Here is a 21,556-nt window from a genome sequence, read left to right as displayed (position 1 = left end):
GAGAGTCGACGGCTCGATGGTTCAAGGGACGAGGTGTTGCGGAAGACTATGTTGGCGAACGAGAAGGAAGTGTGTGGCGTTTCCGAAGGACGAAAAACCAGAGGGGAAGGTTGCTTGAAAAGGCCGAAAGGGTGAGCCCTATTCCGGATGGCTGAAATTACCCAAACGAGCAGAGCTAGAGTGAAAGACCCGGACAGAAAGTCAACATGGAGTTGACTCTGGTCTAGGCGCCCCAAGCTACTCCGGGCGTCCGGACCAGTTTGGTCTAGCCAAGGCACCTCGACTCTACGGTGTTGTGGATCGACATCAGCAGGGGTTTGAGCGCTCAAAGTGGGTCCAGGAGCCCGTATAGGGATAACGTTTTATCCCAACTCCGTTGCATAGCCATTTGCAAAACGATAAGAGTTGTCATGCTAGGGGCACCCGGAGAGGGGTCCAGGTGCCCGGACCATGTCATGTCAGCAAACAGTCATTTTCGACCAATGGACTATAAATAGAGACATGATCTTCTCCTTTTTGTAAAACACATTCTGTACTTCAATTCTCTTATTTACCAGCTTAATTTTCTTTTACGAGGTTTCTCTGCCTCTGACGTTTCGTTCAAGAAGGAGATCTTCATAGTGAGCTCATTTGCCTTGGAGTCGCAATCCTCTGATTGCTAACCAAGTAAATTGATTATCTCGTACTTCTCCTTTATTCTGTAATATTTCTTGAGTGTGTAATTGTTTTAAAGCCCGATCAAGTTGAGAAAAATATTTTTTTTTTAACAAGACAATTCACCCCCCCCCCCCCTCTTGTTGGTCATAAGGGACCAATATATTCTGTTTATTTATAATCACTACAAAATATCCACATATCTCATTCTTTAAACCAAATTTTATTCAACTTCAACCTCACAAAATTGAAAACACTCATGAACTAAAACATTCATGACCTAAAACTTTAATTTTTCACACAAGAATAACAAATTAGTCAAAATCTATTGCAGAAAATTATAACTTACCAATGATTCTTAGGTTGAAGGTGAAAGTAAGATTATGCCGGTTCTTCGATTTCTACCTTCAACGTCGATGGAGATACTTTAGGGTCAAAATAAGGGGAGATTAGGTTGTCGCTGATGATTTAGAGGGGAAGTCGGGGATTACGTCGCCAATGACTTGAAGTCACGGAGGCTCAAAGTCAAGGAAGAGAGTATGTCGACAGTTGGGAGGGAAATAAGTAATATTTGAACATTTTAATTTAAAACAAGGACAAGTTGATAATTCTATGTAGGTTAGGGAGTTAAACAAACAAATTAGTTTGCAAATGTTTAGATTTGCATGAAAATTTTAGATCAATTTATAGGCGTCCGAGTATATTTTTCTTTTTTACTTTAGTTATCTATGCTAATGATTAATAGTTAATCATAATTTCTTTCTTTATTAATTACTTATGATTTATCTCTTTTATACTCATCTTAGACCACAAGAAATTAATTATTATACCGGCAAGCGATCAATTATTGACGGACGCGCCCTCTAGTCAAGTTGACGATCACCTATAATCCAAATTTGTCATTACGATCTTCCGGTGAATATGACGGTCCTTTGGCTACCGCTAAACACCGCTTCCCCTTCCAAATAAACACCCCCGGAGGCATTTTAGTCAACCACTTGGGGACTACTTCAAACTTTGCGGCTGCGTGTGAACCAGAGAGTCTCATTGCATGCGACGGCAGTCTGCCGGAGCCCGATATCCGCCGCTGATTTCTTCTATGGCGCAGCGCCGCCTTTCCGACCTCTCATCCCATCTGCATCTGCCCGGCCCTGCCTCGGCCTCTCACAGCCCTCCCCCTCGGCCATGCGGATCCACTTGCTCGGCCACTTCCAGCTGCGAGGCCGAGGCGGATGCCGAGGCGGAGCTGGGTGGGGAAAAGGGATGCGTCTTTTGCCGGATCGTCCGTGGGGAATCCCCCGCATTCATGGTATAACCTTTTTCTTTCTTTGGTCCTTTTGGATTTTCAGATGCCAGTTCTCTTTGTAAAAGGGCGATGCTGTATGATAGTTCATCGTACTGGATCCTGGAATTCCTGCCGATGTTGTTTATTTATCTTTTTTTTTTATCATTTATTTCAGAAATGTTTGTTCTATTTCTGTGTTACTCTTTGTTCGAATGTTAATTGGGGCCAACATTTTTGTTTTTATCTAATATGGAGAGTCATTATTTTGTAGTTGTCTAATTGATTTATAGTTTAGATTAGCTAGAATGACATGATTACGAAGTCTAATACAGGTACTATAAGTTCTAGCAATGGAGAAATTGAACGTCTGATCATGATGGAAAAAAATATTTTGTTCTTATTTTAAGTTTTCCAAGAGGCCTAATAGATAAAATGGAGATTTAATATACTATTACTATGGATGGGCCACGCACAAAGAAACTTATACCACTTGAGAGAGAAATAGAGTTCTATAATTCATTTTAGTAGGAAGCAAAAAACACACAGACTATGATAGTAATATGCATCGAACCCTACTCAGGGAACATGTAGAGAACCTCCCATTAATATTTAGCTTCAGTTCATAACATTGGTCGATGATAAGTAATAACAAAGTTGAGATTGTTACCTAGTTCTATACATATGGTATATAATCTACTAATGATTTGAGGATCTAGCTTTAGGTAGATATTCACACAATTTGTGAGTTTAACAATAAATAAGATGTCCAATAGCTTCCACCAACAAAGAAATGTCTTGTAATGTTAGAGAGAATACTATCAAAAGAAATAATTATTCTTTATATAAAGAAGTAAACTATACCTTGATTTGCACGGGGTAGTTTGGACATACTGAATTTTTCCTTACCATGACATCAGGCCAAGAAATTTATATGATACCCAAAATAAGTTAGTTTCATCTTTATCACAACACTTAGAAAAAAAAAATCCAGAAATTGCTTTGAATGTGCCTCAATGATATCCTCTATTACACAACCTTTTCTTAAAGGATTCCAGAAAACAGTAATAGCTACTTTAGGAACAGCCCAGATCCATTCTTTTACCCATAGAAAGTAGAAACTGGTTTCGATCCTTAGTATTTGGAATCTTCTAAATTTGCAATATGCTGTGCTCTTGCAAATAATCGAAATAGGATTTAAAGATGATTTAGCAAAAGGGGTATTTTCGGTTTCAACATTGTTACTCTGGGAATTTTGGTGCTTTGGATTCCGGTTCAACAAGACAATCTGGTTATTTAACCTTTTTAAGTCAAACTTACTAGTGAATTTATTAAACTATCCTAATTTCTATCTGAACCTTAGGAAATATCAATACGCTTTCTATTGGGCATAAATTATTAGGAGAAGGTACAGTTCGTGTTCTAGTCTGCTGAACTATAAAGAATATAGTGGAAATATAAAGAGATGAAACCAAAGCAGCAGCGAAATACTGAAAAACAATTCACTTATGATTCATTTTCTTTTGAACCTTTAATCTTTCATGTTTGTTATTCTTGGTCTGTTATCACAAGCTTGGGTTTCCATCTCAGTAATCCATCTACTGATAATAGGTTAGAAATATCCTTTTACCTTGTAGCTTTTGATATTTTGGTCATGGCGTAATTGCTACTTTTATTTTGTTTGCAGCTTTATGAAGATGATGTATGCATGTGTATTTTGGATTCTAATCCTTTGACTTTTGGGTAAAGTATTTCTTCTGTTTTATGATATACTCTCTTATGATGCTACATGATTTCTCAAATTTTGCCATCCTTTCTCCTAAATGTTAAATGAATTGAAATAAGGAAATAGCAATTGATATTCTGCAGGCACTCCCTTATCATTCCAAAATCACATACTCCTTCATTGGAAGCAACACCACCTGCTGTGAGTTTCTTGTGTCCTTCTGTGATCACTTGTAATCCTTGCATCTTACGGTAGCATTGGGTATAACTTTTATTTGACTGAAAACCAAACTGTCCTGCACAAGATGCTTTTTTAACTAGATGAATCCTCCTTCGAGCATCACTTTCATATTTTTGTTCCTGTGCTATAAAGTTAGAAGTTATAGTTACACAAGTCTAACTACAGGGATATCTAATGTTAGCTTTGGTTTCTTGTTTTCCACTGTCCGAAGGATTTGGCAGATGACTTTGCAATAGAGTTGATGGGAAATTTTCTTTCTGCAATTTACTTGGGTAGCATTGCAGTTTGACTTGTTCATCAGAACTGAAGCCCTTTAGAGTTATCAACGCAAACAGTAGTTGCACATGAATAGCATGCATTTTCAGTATCAATAAGGATGCATGCTAAATACCTTCAATAATTATTGCTTTCTACTAATTTGAGATTCTACAATGTTGTTAGTGTAGTTGGGCTTTACATAATCCACCGTGATTTTCCCTGATAATCAATTGCTAATCTTTTTTGCTTTTACTTATCAAAATTTCTGGAGTTTGATCTATAACTAGAGAATAGTTCTTTGGAAATATTGAGTCAAGGGCTCAATAATTCCCTCTCTGTTTTGTTCTGCACTTAATACCTTTGGCTGAGAATATTAGACACCTATGTATCATGTATTTTGAAGACTTGTACCTCCTTACATTGCTTTTTCCCATTATTTCATATGCCAATGTAATATAATCCAGCCTTTTGTAGTATTAATTGTTTATATTTTCATGGTGCAAACAACTTCCCACTATGATTTAATTGAAATTAAAAGATATAGGAAATCAACATCATCGTTCTACTCTTTTAGTAGTGCTATGTTTTCAATGCAGGTGGTAGCTGCCATGTGTTCAAAGATACCAATTCTTAGCAATTGTATAAGAAAAGCTACTCAAAGTGGTAGGTTGGACATATTAAAAAGATGTCTGCTGTATATGATGGGTTTTGTAAATATTCTTTTCTGTGTTGCTTATTATTCTTCTTCCTCTTAGCCTTATCCTTACTCTTAGAAACTGGGTTTCTCCTTGAGGATCTGGCGAACCATATTTAGATCATGGTACCCTTGGATGTTTCATTGAGGAAATATTTGTGCATTAGATCCAATTCTCTTTCCTTCAAATTTTTTCATTACCTTTTTTTGGTCATTTAACTTCTCTTAGGTCATCATAGATTCATGTAATACGTACAATACAGAGGGTTTTCAATTAATTGGCCTGCGTATATTAGTTGTGCAATTTTCTGCTCATGTTCTATTTAGCATCAAAGGACAGCATTTTGTTTTTGCTCTTTCAAATTCGAATACTTCCATTGCTATTCTTGATAGTTCCTTCTCCTTGCTTAGTGTACTTTTGAAATAGCCAAACTTCTTTCTTCTTTGTTATCATATATTGTTTTAGAATATTTTTGAAATTATAATCACCCAAAGGTTTAATTAGCATCAAATATCATATAAAGTTATTAGCTGAATTGATCATCAGCAATCCACCTCTCACCTTGGGACCAATTGTCCCAAGCTATTCATCCTTGTGAAGCACACTATTCCACTTCTAGATGCCACCTGTCTGTGTGGAAGAATGATGTAAAATGTCACCTGCTGGAAGATCTGCGTTTTTGTAGTTATCGGGTGCACTAATTTTTGAATTTTGCAGATTCATTTAATTTATTAGTCAACAATGGATCAGCAGCTGGACAAGTAATATTTCATGTTAGTACTGAACATGAGTGTTATAGATGATGATTTTCAACTGCAATGGATATATGTTACCTTATTTAACCTAAGCTTGCTGCAGACTCACTTCCACATAATCCCTCGAAAAGCTGGAGACAAGCTATGGCCATCTGAGGTAAGAACCTATAAACTCTTTTGATCACTTAACCACCTTCATTTATCAAGCCTTTTTACACTTGCAACATGCAGAGTTTTCGTAGACAGCCCCTTGAATCAAACCAGGAAATAGTTGATCTGGTGAATACTGTTCGGGATCTAGTTTCTTCGCAGGCCTAGAATGAACCTTATTTTTTTTTCTGAATAGATACTCCCAAAGAGTTTTGAAAAATAGGGATCTCCATCTTGGTACCCAATGTGCACAGAACGTTGTATATGCCATTGCTGTTGTCTATACAAATTAGTGCCGGCGCTGAATATATCTCATGCTATCCGACCCAGAATAGTTGATAATGACGATGACTAAATATATCTTAAGTTTGTAATAATGTTGTTGAAAATGCTACATACCAAGCAAATATCTCGTGTGCTCCAACTATCATCTATCATTGATTTCTGAATGTTTCAATATAACTGTCATACAATATTAGTCTTCAGAAATGAATCAGATATCACAGATTTGATGTTTAAGTCAACCTTCCTAAAGATTCTGATGCTGAAGCATTTCCAACATTCAATTGCAGTTACACAGTTGAACTGGTAAAAAGTAAACACACTCATGAACAGTGAGGAAATACTGAGTGCGCATATCATAGTTTGTTTTATGTAATTGAGAAAAAAATATTGCACATTTTGCATTGTTGCAGTGAGGTCGTCTTCAATTATCTTCAAACAATTGCAGTTGGAAGAAAGATCACTTCATCCATCCACTGACAGCTTGATACCTGTTCATCAATCAAACAAAAGAGTCATGTGAGAGATGAACACTGGAGGTGGTCATACGATCAATATCCAGTATCCAAAACTCAATAGCAGATGCTAGCTAGTTTCTATTCATGCCTTCTTCCACCACATCCATTCTCCCTTTGGCAGTTGAAGAACACTGCAGTCACTGGATTGCCGAGGTTGTAGACTGCTGTGAAATCTCTGGTGTTGAAGTTTTGCCTCCATCCCGGCGCATCGATAGTCTGCCGGATGGATTGCCGAAATAGCACGAGGACAAACCGATGGATTCCCGCGATTGGCCGGGGACTCTCATAGGCTACAATCTCATTTCCTGCAACTAATGAATATCAATCTTAAGATCAGAGTTCAATCCTTTGGCAAAAGGTGAGAAATATACACTCTTAGCCCTTAGCATTGCTTTCCTACTCACCATTAGTTGCATTTGATTTTTCTGGGACATCAGTCACCAACCTATGTCAACATTTTAAGGGAGTTTATCAGATCCTAATCCATCAGTTTTAGATAGGTAAATATATTTAGGCAAAAATTAGAAGGATACTCTTTTTTTTATTGGAATTGTTATATTGGTATTCTTTTTCATTTATCATTTATTATTTATTATCAAAAGGATATTTCATCTTATTTTTTCTAAAAATACTTCTGTGTGGTAACTAAGATTCATAACTATTAGAACTAAAATGTTCATGTTATAACAGCTATAGTTTATAGCTACTACAATATACGAGATGAATGTTGTAGTAGTTATGAATTATAGTTTCTATATTTTTGACAATTTAACGATTCCAATAAAAAAGAACGTCATTTTGATTTTCGTCCTAATTGAAATTTGCCTTGAAACTTATGAAGGTGGTGTTACCAATGGAGGTACTCCCTCTTGGTTGGATTGCTGGGGCTTGGTGAATCAGGATCCACCATCACCTGAACACAACATCATCATCAAGGTCAGTAAACTCAATGCAACCTGACCTAATTGAGTGGAGAAACACACTCACAAGAGTGTAATAAGCCCTAGAGTCATGTCCCTTGATCTCAACCCTCGGTTGGTTAGCCACCACCGATGGCTTGAGCTCCGACCCACTTGTCAGCTCTTTGCCGTTGTAGAGCACTCTGAGCGAAGCAGACTGAACAAACGGGTCCAATACATCACCGACAATGTTGCCAACTACAAGTGGATCTCTCGACATGATCGATGGTGAATCGAGAGACTGAACTTGTGGTGGGAATGACAATGAGAGATGGAACTGTTATATATAGAGTGGCTAATGTTGGTCTAGGAATATGAGATTAGTATAATGTGGGGAGAACAATGTGGAGTGAGGTAATGGGAATTGAATTTTGTTAGGGTTAGTGGTCTTGTGAATAAAATCTTTAGATTTGGCTCCCTTTAAAACAGTGGTGCTAGGAAGGAGGCCAAATGTGGTTGGCTTTTGACCTTTGTTCTTCGAGTGCTCCATGCCTAGAATAAGGGGAGTTGTGATCTCTATACGAGGAAACGAGGATATAAACAAGTTGAGTTAAGTCAAATTTAACTGTGTTCAAGCTTATTTATTTACTTATCAAGCTGGTTTAAGTTTCAAATTTCTTCATAAATATTATTTCATGAATATTGTTCAAGCTTCTAATTGAGCTCAATTATCAATGTTGTTATCCTTATAATTTATGTTAAATTTTTATCTATTCATATAATCTATATTATTTCTTTATTTTTAAAGTTTTATTAATACTAAATATAGAAAGGACATTAAAAAAATCTAAAAATATACTATTTTAATAATGAAATTTAATATAAGTTAATAAATAAATTTATTCATAAATTGTTTGTACAAACCAAACTCACTAGTGTTAAATTTGTTTATTTTATATATTCTTTTACAATTGAGCAAACATAATAAATTTTATCAAATCAAACATCAAGTTTGTTCACTAGCTTCAGTTCAGTTACAACCCTACCAATGAGTGAAGAGTGGCATTTTATTGGCCTAGAGAATCCCTCAAAACAATTGTTTGCTTTTGACCTTTTTTGAGAATATAAAGGCTCAAACGCAAAGAGAGGCAAGAAGAGGGAGCCCCTCTTCCTGCACTAGTAAAGATACCATATCTCTGCCCATCTCACTTTTGGCTCTTTGCTACTTGAGTTCATCCAACGCATGAAATATTGTTCTAATAAGTAAAATTTTGGATTTGGATTGATTCATTAGCATGAGAATTGTTTTTTTATATATTAAGGAACCATGTACACAAAAAGTGAAATGAGGAAAGATTTGATAATTTGATGATCTAAGCAACTTTGGATAATAATGATGATGAGCATTTTTTATTTATACATGATTTATCCATTCATTACAATAAGAACCACGCCGCAGGCATGGTGAGTGTTAAAGCATTCTACTGGCTCCCAAACACTCGGTTTAAATATCAGCTACAACACTGTAGGATATTTTTCTTCAATGGGGTAAAAAATCTCAGAAGTTAGTTGTTGGATGTGGATTTGCTTGTGCTAACAATGATGGAATTCAATCTTTACCAAATTCCACTATAATGGTGGCAAAAAAAAAAGGTGAATACATTCGCCCCCAGCGTTTCCGTCAATCCGTCCCAGGACCAATATGGAGGAGGTAAATCATGGGCAACTACTAGTCTTTGGAATAATGACTAACACATAAGGGAGGTATTTACTTCGGCATTTCACTATAATGGTTGTTACATCATTGGGCCATGAGGAGTCGTCACTAGTCTGTGCCATGAGGAAATGTGATCGCGTGTAAAATTTTAATACTGCGTGGATTATGAGCACCAAAGGCTTCTTATAATACCATTTCATCACTGCTTAGTTTATATGCATATACAAATTATCCTCTCAACAACAACACTAGTCATGTCTTTATCCCACTAAATAGGATCGTCGATTATGTGAATTCTCTTATATTATTGGACTAGATCACCTATTATATTATTATTTATATTTAATTAAAGTTTATTATATTTTCTAATTTAATTAAGTTGTCTTTAAATTTTCTCTTTCGTGATTAATATGTATATTTAATACGGTCTCATGTTGTCTGATTAAAATATTTATTAATCGTCTAAATATATATTTATATCATTTACCTTAATAAGTTCAAGTTTGACTTTTTTTTAATATTTTTATTTCTTATTTTATTTTGTACATTCATACATTTTAATATTTTCATCTCTATAATTTTCAGTTTTTACTAGTATTCACTTCATAATTTAACATTCAACTTCATATAATATAATAGATTATATCATCATTTTATATAAAAAAAAATAAACTTTAAACGTACTCTATAATCACAAAAAATGCATGACTTTCTCTTCTATGTTAATTATTTTATTGGTATAGATATCTTTATCAATCATTTTATCTTTTTATAAAAATAATTTTAAATATTTAAAATTTTCAATTCATCTTTTTATCTTAACAATTATATTGTTACATCTGCTATCATTAAATCAAAGTCATTTAAAGTCTGTCGATTGGAACTTAACGTTTACTCTTTTACGAGCCTTATCTAGTAAAACAACGTCAGCATCACTATTACTTAGTTTCTAAAAGATCTCAGCACTGAATGCTTTCCTCGGATGGGAATAATGGACGAGATTTTGTAAAGGTTAAGAATCCATACGTCATGCAAAACAAGAAGGAATCCATTTACTACTTTTCTCTTTCTTTCTTCTTTCTTTCTTTCTTTCAGTTTTCTAAACAAATGCAGTGATGGAGAACAAAAGGATTTAACTTGTTCTGTAGAGCTTCCTCGATTTGTATGGATAGATATGCATCAGATACCGTTAACCACGGCTAGTGGCCAGGCCTTCTTAACTCTAGTTTAGTTGGCTTGAACAGGATAATGCCGAAGTTGGAAGCCAAACATTACCTGTCCAGGGACCGGAGAATTGAGTAAACCTCCTCATGGGCTGGGTCCTAACAGACCAAGTCAACGGATCGATTATCCATTGACCCGGGTTATAACCAGTCTGCACTGTACTACAGTACTAGGCTGGTTAAGATTCAAGGGTTCATTAACCCGTCTGGCAGGGTTCTAGAACTCGAACCCGGATTCTCAGATGAACCCTAGATATCTAACCAACTAGATTACAATTATTAAAATTTTAATATGTTAGTTAATTTTTTTTAATAACTAATCAATAGATTTTAAGTATTAGATGCGGGGGAGTATTGACGTAATAGTAAAATTATTATTTTGTGACTAAAAAGTCATGGGTTCGAATTTTGAAAATAGTCTCTTGTAAAAAATAAAGTAAGATTACGTACAATGAATCTTTTCCTTGACTTCGTATGACAAGAGTTTCGTGTGCACTGGGCTATTTTTTTTTTCTTATTTTTAATAACTAGAAGAAGAGTAAGAGATTCATTAATTTTAATTTATAATAGATAAATAATTTTATTTAATAACTAATTAATAGTGCTTTTACTATATGTTTATTCTTAATAATCACTGTCTAAATTATTTTATAAATTTATTTTTTAATATAATAATTTTAATCTTAGATAATCATAAACCCACAATTTTAAATCGTAAATAGTAATCATCTTGGATAAAGAACCATCGAACTATCAGTTCTAAATCATGATCAGATTTAAAAATTTGAAGATAAAAATAAGAAAATAGGTAGTCTCATGCACAGTGCTCTTGTTACTATAAGGTCCCTGAGAAGAGTTAAATTATTTTTTTTAATAATCTAGATATCTAACTCTTTAAATCGATTAATTATGAAGATGATCAAATCTGTTGCATGAAAATTTTCGATTAACTATCAAGACTTATCGAAATCTCTCCAAGCCATTAGCGTTATTAAAGTTATCACGGAAAGAAAATCTGTATAATATGCTATAATTAAGTTCACCTCTTAGATATTTAATTAACTATTTAAAAAATTTAACCGCTGTTTTATTTTCCAGGGCATGCAAGTTTGATTATATTGAATTGAATACAATTTTATTACAATTTTTTTAAGAGATTATTTTCACTGCTCGAATTGAGAGGTTCCCAAAAAAAGGGAAAAGCTAAAGTGAAAAATCAAGTTATAATAGTAGTTTTTCTCAGACAGTTGTTGATAGTTGGAAGTATTTTATTTTACACGGATAGCATTCAGCTAAAATTGAACCAATTGAATCGGATAAATTAAAAATTAAATAAATAAAAATAAATAAATAAATAAATAAATAAAATTAAACTAATTAAATCAACCAAATTTTTCTATAAAAATCAAATAAATTGGATTGATTAAATGTCGATTAAATCAATTTTTATCCGAATTAATTAAAATTTTAAAATTGAATTAATTAAATTTAAATTTTATTTAATTAATTATTTTTTAAAATAAAAAATAATTAAATTAATATTTTTATTCAATTTATTCAGTTAAATATTCGGTTTATTTGATTTATTTGATTTAATAAAATTATAAAAATTAAATTAAAATTGAACTAAATTTAAAAAAATCAAAAACTGAATTTATAATTTGATCAGTTCAATTCAGTTAATTCAGTTTTATTAAATTTTTACTCTTTGCTATGAAAAAACTATATGTTATCAGATTAATTGCCCCGTGGATCTGGTACTGGTAAAATATTTAGAAGAACAATCAAATAAAAAGATGAAATTTGAATCTCATTAAAAATGAATAGGTTGACGATTGACTTTTTTTGGAGGGCGTATAAATTGTATTATGAAATTACCCGATAGATAAATAATAAAAAAAGAGACCATTTATCTAATATAAAAATTAAAAAATAATATGATTTGTTGGATAAATTAACATTAAGAATCAAATCAATTAAAAGGCGGCAATTTAATTTCACGTACCGTGTGTTTTAAAATACAAGTCTAGTAACGGATCTAGACAAAAAATGAGGAGGATGTTTAAAGAAGAGAGCTAGAGTTTATCTTCTTTCTCATTGTCTTTCGGACTACAGTATATTAATGGAATTTTTCAGGAGCAAAACGATGCTCAATCACACCCCCGCTCCCTCTTAGATCCGCCATTACTCAAGTCGTGTAGTGTATTCCTGAAATACCCTTTCTTTTTTAATAGGTTTAATTTCGTTGAAACTGACGAATGGACTGAAAGAACTCCATATAACTCCAAATTTAAAAAATGTAAATCTAGAAATCTCTTTTATATGTTTATGTTTTCATATCTAAATATCTAAATTCGTTAATAGCAAATTAAATTAAGAGTGTATCTTTAATTTTTTATTTTATTTATTTGAAAATTTAACGTTCTCAATTTACATTATCGAATTCATATATATGAGGATATAGATACATTAAAAAAATTAGGAGTACATTAATTTTAATTTTAATTTATTCGGAGATATGTAGATATATCATCTAGTTTCGTTCATAAAATTGATGAATGGATCTACATCATTTAAAATTTTAAAAGTTTAATATTTTTTTTAATCAAAAGAGTCTTGTTGTTAGTGTTGGCCAGTGGCAATGAGCTTGTCGAACTTTTATAAATTTTAAAATTTACTTTTATTAATTTATACTATCAATACGAGGACATAAATAAAAATACATTGAGAAGAAGGATATTTTGGAAATACGCGTAACTACGTGATTGGAGTATTTTAAACTGAGGTACAGGAGATGAATAATAATAAAATTAGTTGACGCGGTTCAGTAAATTATCTTCTTTTAAGAGGATTTTGCCATCTCTGGATATTTGTAGGCTTTGAGCATTTTTCACCCAGTAAAACAAAAGGTCATTCCATCCCTTTCAACTTCCTCTCAAACAATGATAAAGTAAGCCGAGCATTTTCCCCTCTTCTTTAGCAAAAGGTTTAGGACTACATAAATATTCTTGTGTGTGGTAAAACAAATAAAAATAAAAATCTTTATTTTTTTCCCCACACAAACGTATAATCATATTCTCTAACTTACCATAGTATTATTATTATTATCATATTACAAATGTCAACCAAAAGAACATTGTCAAGGCCTTTTTATTGGGTTTTATTTTGTTATCCTTATCTTGGATCCCTCCGTCTCGTACGATGGTGGATCCTGTTAGTCCAATTGAGAGACATGCTAGAGGAGAATGAATAATGTTTTTGTGTCATTCTTGTGTGAAGAAATACTATTAAAGAATGTCCATCATTTCTTAAGGGACAAGGTGCTCAAAGCTATCTCCATCAGTGGTAAGTAAATTTTTAATGAGATTCACATTTAGTTTTGAAAATAATATGTAGTAATCACTATCTATCATTGTCTTGCTTAGTAATTGGAAGCATTATTTAGATTACCAATAATTCATCTTCTTCTAATTTAATCTCCTCTCCTTCTAAATTATCATCATATTTAGGTTATTAAGAGTATGTTGCTTAGTTCAGATAATCATCATATTTAGGTTATTAAGAGTATATTGCTTAGTTCAGATAATGTAACAAAAATTTATTTATTCGAAGATTTTAATGTATAATTTACTTTAATATTTTATTATATTATATATTCTTTGTTACAAAATCAACTATACATATAATTTTCCGTTCTTCGTAAAATTTATTATTATTATTTTTTTTTTGAACTTTATAATTTTCTCCTTGTTTTTGACGTTTTTCTTTAATTTTTTTTAAGTTTACGTTTTTTTTTATTTATTTACGTTTTCTTTTTTCCTTTTTTTTTTGTTTTTGAAGTTTGATTTTTTTTTTTTTTAATTTACGTTTTTTCCTTATCCTTTTTTTTTGTTCTTTTAAGTTCGCTTTTTTTTTACGTTTTTTTTCATTTTTTTAAATTTACGTTTTTATTTTTTTTATTTTTTTTTTGAAATGTACGTTTTTCTCTATTATTATTATTATTATTATTATTATTATTATTATTTAAGTTTACGTTTTTTTTACTTTAAAATAAAATTTTGTTATAAAAAGTTTTAGGGGTATTTTTGGTTAAAAAATTTTTATTAACCTCGGAATTAAGAAAAACTTTACTTTTCTGGGTTTTCTGATTCCGGATTGTATGCCCCTTTTACTGATGTATCGGGCATGGATCATTACTTGGGAATTGCTGATTACGTAAACCAAACAGGATTTTTATTGATAACCTTGGATGGATAACCAAGATTACTAAGAATAATCTCCAACCAAACGCACCTTAATAGATACATGGAACTTAATCAATCATGCATCAATAACATGATTTAACTATTAATCCTGTCTGAAGGCTGAGGAGATAGCGCGCTGGCTCAGGTAGATGGTTTGTTGACGAATAGTTGACTCTCTGATCTAGGATGAAGCTCCTCAACGATCCTGCGCATAAGTAAACGATCCAACGAAGCATTAGTAACCAAAGACCAGGGGAGGAGTCCCTGGCAAGGCTCTCCGACGCTCAAGTCAGCACCGAGGAAGAAAAATAGTAGTGGATGTGTGAATGAATGCCTCAGATGTAAAAATTGCATATCTTGCCAACAGAAAGTTTTGGGGTTGAAAGATTGCAAACATAGTCCCACATTGAAAACACATGGGAAAGATCATGGGTTTATAAGAGAAAAATATCTCCATTGGCATGAGACCTTTTGGGTAGAGCCCAAGACCAAACCATGAGGGTTTAGGCCCAAAGTGGATAATATCATGTAATTGTGGAGATATCTAAATTCTTTTCGATCCAACAGAGAGGACCCTCCCTTTTTATACCACCTCTCACAATCTCCGTGATCATGAGGTGACTTCATGTGTCAGAGTATGTTAGGTTGTTCCTCGAAGAGCTTCCAAAGAATCTTTTTTCTATCCACAGATGTACCTCTTTTGTCATTTATAACTTAAACCTTTTTTGAAGTCGTTAGAGGATGATGTCGTTATAGATGAATCACCAATGGAAAATCAGATAGACTCCGAAGAAGCTTCCAAAGGAATATTCCTCGACAATTATGTCAGGTTGTTAAAATATTTTCTGACATTTGTCTACTGAATATATCTCGGCTGGTCTGCAAGGCCGACCGTATTACTTGTCATTAATCTTCTCTGTCACATGTTAAATACTGTAGTGGTATGCTCAGAAATTAATATACTACCCAAAGTATGTCAAAGCTTCATTCATGAAGGCATATGCTAGAGTATATATATTAGAGCTTTATTTTAGGGACATTGTGACATTAGGTAACTTAAACTTGATAGACATATGCCCGACTGAGCGGATATGTAAAGTTTCCTAAGGATAACTATCTTTAAGCTCGTCCGGCCTTTACCCAGCCGAGTGTACACAAATATCCTTATACTTGACCGGCCTCTATCCGGCCGACCTTATACTATGAACTTTATAAGGCTAAGTGTCCTTAAGCCCGCCCGGTCTTTACCTGGCCGGATGTACATAGAGAGCTTTATATTCGACCGACCTTTGTCTGGTCAGTCTTATAAGACCAGGTGTTCTTAAGCCCGCCCGGTCTTTACCCAGATGAATGTACACGGAAAGTCTTATGTTTGATCGGCCTTCGTCCGACCAATCTTATACTAAAGGATTTTTAGAAGGCTTAAGCTCCCTTACACTCGGTTGACTACTCGACTAATCAGTTATATTATTTTCTGACTTTCAGAGTAAAATATTAGAGTCCTTATATCTGATCGGCTTTGCGTTCGATCAGCTTTATTCAAGCGTCCCAATTTGTAACCACTTGGGCATGACCCTAGAGTTTTAACGCGGGACGATCAACAAAGTCATATGGGAGGCGCTCCCCCATTCTGGCTTCGACCCCCACCTTACCTTGACTTTAACCACCACATCATTATTAAGATCCTCTCACTATAACTCGTATAACTAGTCTCCCCTTCAAGTCTAGTCAAAGGAGATGTAAACGACTGACTGGACTCATGTTCTATTTTTCGTTCATTTTCTCTCTCACTAGGGTTGTTCATACTCTCACCCGTATTGGCTACACTTGATGATTTTTTCAAGAATTGCGCTCCCCCATTCTGGCTTCGACCCCCACCTTACCTTGACTTTAACCACCACATCATTATTAAGATCCTCTCACTATAACTCGTATAACTAGTCTCCCCTTCAAGTCTAGTCAAAGGAGATGTAAACGACTGACTGGACTCATGTTCTATTTTTCGTTCATTTTCTCTCTCACTAGGGTTGTTCATACTCTCACCCATATTGGCTACACTTGATGATTTTTTCAAGAATTGCTCACTGATAACTGACTATTTAGAAAGGAGAGAGTACTAAGGACTTGTGAAAAAGACATTTTGTTTTCAAAAAATGCGTCGCTCATTATGTCCATCATAAATTCCCATTTATAGGTGAGTGTCATGTGGTACCACTACTCATTTTCTACAACGCCTTCTGACATTCCGTACTTTATATGACGCAACAACACATCAAGCACATCCCCCTTTACAAATCAATGACCCTTCTTAGTTATGTCATTTCAATCTAACTATGGCAATTAAACTCCTCCTTTTTATAATACCCTAGGCATTGTGAGTTCTTCACCCTTCTTCCTTCCTCTTTCAAGTCTATTTTCTTTGACGACCTTCCTTCCTCTGTCTATTTTCTCCAGCGATCTTCCTTGCTCTGCATTCCTTCTTTCTCGAATCTCAGACAACCCAGTAAGTTGTTCACTTTCTGTCTATGATTTGTTTTAACATGGCCCAGGAGCCTTATGCCCCATGGTATACTTCTACTTCTTCAAGTTTCGATGCCTTTGATTGAGCCTATCTCTATTCCAGATATGAAATTCCTTGTAATTACCGTATTCGTCTTCCTTCCATGACTGATCATTCTCACCTTCCTCCTGATAACCATATTACTTTCTTTTCTGACCAGTTAGTGGTCGGTCTGTGTTTCCTCATTCATCCTTTTTGTTAGCAGTAAGTTAATACTTCCGCATCTCCTTGTAACAATTTATGTCAAATGCCTTCCGTTATATGTGCGGGATGTTCATGTTATTTTGTCTATTCAAAATTCCTCTTACTTCTCGTAATCTTTACCTATTTGCTTACCCCAAAAAAAATCAGAATTTAAGGTTTTCTTCTCCAGTCCCGACCGAAAGCAGTTTTCTTCGAGGACATGCTGTCCTCAAATAAGGGTTGGAAATCTCATTTCTTCTTCATAGAAATATCTGATTCTATCACTTGGCCTACTGCTTGGCAATCTTCCTTTCCTCCTCTTCCTGATCCTATAAAATTGAAAAAGGATCTTGTCTTTATTACTTATCTCCCTAGACATCAACATTTTAAAATTCACAAATAGTTACATGAGAGTTTCTTATATCTTTTTGGTTTAAGCTCCATTCAAAAGAGACTACAATGTCCCTTTGAGTTTTGGTAATTTCAATACTTACACTATCTCTAACTAAGGTGTTTTTTATTTTATGCAGTGGATGCTATTCTTTTGTCTCTGATCACTAAATCAATCGATCTGAAAAAGATAGAGCTTCTTGCCAAGGAATAAGAATTATTAGCTGAGCGGGTTTACCAGTACCCCCTCCTTCTGATGAGGCCTCTACAAATCCCATAGATGAAACGAATACCACTGGAGTATCTGGGGAGTTACCTTCGAAGCCTTCTCCAACTCCTGTAACCTCTTCTCTAGAGAAGGAAGCTTCTCCCAAGAAACAACGTATGAAGCGCAAGTTAACCCTTGCCCCTTCTCCTACGAGGTAAATCATCCTTGCTCAGTCTGCTCCTGCTCAAGAAGATATACAAGAGCAATCCCCAAAGTAGACCTTGGCTATCCTTTATCCTACCCAATTAACTCTTGCTCTCGACCAACCTCGAGAGGACACTTCTTTACTAGGTTGTTCTCCAGATCCCATTCTCTCTATATCTCCTGGCCCAAGTACTACCGTTGTTAGCCCAGAGGGTCCTCCCGAATCATCAATCATTTTTGCTTTACCTTCTGCCCTAGCTTCCCTTAATCCAACATCTCTCCTTCCTTCTACCCTCCCGATATTATTAGGAGGTCACTTAATAAATGCTTGGATGGAGGCCAAAGACTAGCTTAGCAAACTCACACCCACGGAGCTGGCAGATGAATTTTTATATGAGCAGACCAAGGTATCATCACTTAGTCAATTATTTCTATCCCCTTTTTGTGACTTGTAACTGTGTTTATTTTTTAGCATTGGGCAATCAGTACGAGCGTCGCTCAACAGTTATATGATTTAAAGAAGGAAAATGAGTTATTGAAACAACAAACCTCTACGGCGATTTCTACACAAAACTCCGAGCAAATAAAAAAATTATCTGCTCAACTGAAAGAAGCTCAAGAACTGGTTGAAGCTGAGCGTGAGAAGGTAACTCAGTGGAAGACTACCTCAGAAACTCTTAAGGCTCAACTTCAATCAGAAACAAACTTCTGAGAAGACATAAAAATGAAGTTGGGTGAGCAAATTATCGAGAATGAGTGGTTATGCGCTCAATTTCATGAATTAAAGTCTACTCAAGTAACTGAGCTAGCTGCCAAGGAAGCTGAGTTGATGATCCAAAAGGTTGAGCAAGATTCCTTACTCTCCAATTTACTGATCACTCGAGTTACGTTAACAGCTTATCGGACGAGAGAGGATGAGCATCTTAAAGCGAGGAAGACCGCCCTTTTCTACACCCGTGAATTCAATGGGCCTATTACTGATTCCCTTTCTAAGGCTCTTTTTCTCGGAGCTAAAGGAGTGATGGCACAGCTAAAAAAGGATGGATATCTAACCTCCCATCCTCCAGCCAGCTTCTTGGACCACAAGAAGATACTGCATGCTATCTCGTCTGACTTAATTCCCAGCTTTTCTTAATATGCCTTGTTTTTTTTTTTGTATGTTCAAGTTGGTTCTTAATGCCTACTAAATTTTCATTGCATGTTCAAATCTTTGGCTAGCTTTATCAACCGTACTTTTATTTTTATTATTTTTTGTACAAAATTTGTTAGGTTGCCACCACCGTTTTCAATATATAGGCATTATAGCAGAGATAATCTAGCTCCGTCCGAGCAAAAACGTAGGCAAAATGAGACAATACCTCTTAAGATTGTCCGCCCAAGCCAAGCGAACTGTCGCATGCGACATCCCTCTGGCCAAAGACGTCAATCCTTATGGTCAACCGAACTTAAGATTCGTTTAAGTTCATACTCGTTTGAACGTAAATCTTAAAAAAGAACTAGCTATAATACTCATTATTTACTCAAGTAAAGGAATCTAGGATTGATCGAAATTAAATATGTTTGGTATAACACCATTTGGTATGTCTCGGACCAACGTGATCTTATCTAGCATGTTCACCTAGTATTTCCTATACGAGTTTTAAAAACTCGTTCGAGCTTAAAACTGGTAAGGATTAGTCATACTCTCCCCTTAAGGAATTACACAGAAAACTATGCTTTCTTCGGTACAAACATTGACTCTGCCAGTTAAATGCCCATCGTATCAATCATCGTTGCTAGCTTTTCATTAGTGACACGTGTGTATACATCATCATAGGTGTACCACCTTTTACTTATCTTTTACTTTGTCCAACTATTTGACGGTTCACAACCAAGCTTGCATTTACATTATTATAATCTAATGGCTCAAGTCGAGAGGCGTTTCCGAGGAACCTTTATAAAATCTTTATGAGAAAGAGATAAAACCCTAAAACTTTAACTTCTTCCTGTGTTTTGTTGCTACCTCTCCTTTGAGCCTCGACTTCTCTTTTCCTCTATTTGTTTCTATAACTTTTTCTTTAGTAAATGGATGCGAGTGGCGAATGGTATACACAGTATTCTTCGAGTTTTACCATCGACGACGCATACTACCTCACCATTAACTATGGTCTCCCTACCTTCATAGTTGTTCCTACTGAAGAAAATTGCCCTCACCTTCCTCCACCAGAAAGTGTGGCAATCTTTAAGGGATAGATCGTATCTGGGCTCCATTTTTCTCTTCATCCATTTTTTGTCAATGTTAGCCAATATTTTGGTATTCCGTTCCACCAGCTTATCCCTCAATCCTTCCGCATCTTAAGTGGCGTTGTTATCATTTTTCGTTTGTTAAACATCCCTTTATCTTCTCATCTATTTCACTACTATTTTATTCCTCGAAAATAATAAATGGGCTATTCAAGTTTCAATCTTGTCCCAAAGTGATTTTATTTAACAGGAAACCTGCTCAGGAGGAATAGAGGGATAAATATTTCTTCATTCGTCTCTCACCCCTTACACCATTTGTCATAACCTAGCAGCAATATCTTCCCCCTATCCCTGACTTAGGTAACGTCTCCACCGATCCCATCCTTCGAGAATCTTTAGAGAAACTGAAAGGTGCTAAATTCAACCTATCGGCGATGACCATAGAAGGCTTATTGTTTATTTTTTGGTTAACTCCAGTCAATTTGGAACTAAGTACCCCCTTCGGTAAGTAAAAATTCTTATCTTCTTTGTACTTAATTATTTATTATTCACTGATCCTTTGTGATATAAGCTTTTAACTTTCACTCATTTTTATTGTTGAGGTCATTCTCCCAACATTCTCGTATAAAAACACCCGATTAATAGGAGCAGCTTTAAACAAAATGGGGGAGGATTTATTGAATGAGCATCAACTTGAACAAGCATCCACCTCTGAGAGTTTAATCCCCCTACTGAACCCATTCATGAGTCCCTTCCAACTCCTCAGAGTCGAACACTCCTCTCGTCATCAAGCGCCAAAAACCTCAAACAGAGGCTTCAGGCCCGGATATGCGTGAGCAACCCCACCCCAAAAGGTCTTGCCTCGCTTTGGTCGAGATCTCTTATGATCAAGGTAAAGAGCCTGGGTCTCAAAAACATAGTCGTTCTCATTTTGCACTTACTATGATGAGGTCAGGCCTTCTCCTACCTATGTCTCATGCAATTCCCCCAGTTATTCGACCTCCTAAGACAACATTAATGTCTACCACTACTCAACTAATTCCCTCACTAGCTTTGAGCGTTACTTCAACTACTCTCCGCTCTAAGCTTTCGTCCACTAAGAAATCGACAAGCCATGTGTCTGAAGGATTAGTACCTGATTAAGG

At 34.9% G+C, this 21,556-nt stretch overlaps 2 protein-coding genes across 4 annotated transcripts; one reads left to right on the top strand and one right to left on the bottom strand.

The window, feature by feature from the left end:
• Window positions 1-1,555: 1,555 nt before the first annotated feature.
• LOC122041217 (adenylylsulfatase HINT3-like) lies at window positions 1,556-8,072 on the top strand. Of its 3 annotated transcripts, XR_006128898.1 has the most exons (8): window positions 1,556-1,963; window positions 3,624-3,679; window positions 3,806-3,863; window positions 4,757-4,823; window positions 5,573-5,628; window positions 5,714-5,767; window positions 6,491-6,918; window positions 7,402-8,072. XR_006128898.1 is itself a non-coding variant. In XM_042600830.1 (7 exons), exons 1-7 carry the CDS (start codon window positions 1,706-1,708, stop codon window positions 5,926-5,928), a joined length of 660 nt encoding a protein of 219 aa, XP_042456764.1. In that variant the 5' UTR covers window positions 1,556-1,705; the 3' UTR covers window positions 5,929-6,190. The 3 variants fall into 3 exon arrangements, 2 of the variants coding, with proteins under 2 accessions (XP_042456764.1, XP_042456765.1); XM_042600830.1 differs by lacking the exons at window positions 6,491-6,918; window positions 7,402-8,072 and adding an exon at window positions 5,818-6,190; XM_042600831.1 differs by lacking the exons at window positions 6,491-6,918; window positions 7,402-8,072 and adding an exon at window positions 5,842-6,190 and having other exon boundaries at window positions 1,560-1,963.
• On the bottom strand, window positions 6,639-7,739 carry LOC122043703 (protein FLOWERING LOCUS T-like). The gene is made up of 4 exons (XM_042604298.1): window positions 7,548-7,739; window positions 7,412-7,473; window positions 6,965-7,005; window positions 6,639-6,865 (listed from the first exon to the last, which is right to left on the bottom strand). The coding sequence occupies exons 1-4, from the start codon at window positions 7,737-7,739 to the stop codon at window positions 6,639-6,641; spliced, it is 522 nt and encodes a 173-aa protein (XP_042460232.1).
• Window positions 8,073-21,556: the final 13,484 nt, after the last annotated feature.

This window comes from Zingiber officinale, chromosome 2A, assembly GCF_018446385.1.
Source record: "Zingiber officinale cultivar Zhangliang chromosome 2A, Zo_v1.1, whole genome shotgun sequence".
NCBI classification, from domain to species: domain Eukaryota; kingdom Viridiplantae; phylum Streptophyta; class Magnoliopsida; order Zingiberales; family Zingiberaceae; genus Zingiber; species Zingiber officinale.
The sequence above is the reverse complement of the archived record's forward strand: the minus strand, read 5'-3'. Positions and strand labels throughout refer to the sequence as shown.

Excerpts from the sequence above, each read along its gene's own strand:
- LOC122041217 (XM_042600830.1), top strand. The coding sequence starts at position 1,706 with ATGCGACGGCAGTCTGCCGGAGCCCGATATCCGCCGCTGATTTCTTCT. Across the intron at positions 1,964-3,623 it reads GGGAATCCCCCGCATTCATG|CTTTATGAAGATGATGTATG; the intron begins GTATAACCTTTT and ends TTTTGTTTGCAG. Across the intron at positions 3,680-3,805 it reads TCTAATCCTTTGACTTTTGG|GCACTCCCTTATCATTCCAA; the intron begins GTAAAGTATTTC and ends GATATTCTGCAG.
- LOC122043703 (XM_042604298.1), bottom strand. The coding sequence starts at position 7,739 with ATGTCGAGAGATCCACTTGTAGTTGGCAACATTGTCGGTGATGTATTG. Across the intron at positions 7,474-7,547 it reads CTAGGGCTTATTACACTCTT|GTGATGGTGGATCCTGATTC; the intron begins GTGAGTGTGTTT and ends TGTTGTGTTCAG. Across the intron at positions 7,006-7,411 it reads AAGAGGGAGTACCTCCATTG|GTTGGTGACTGATGTCCCAG; the intron begins GTAACACCACCT and ends ATGTTGACATAG.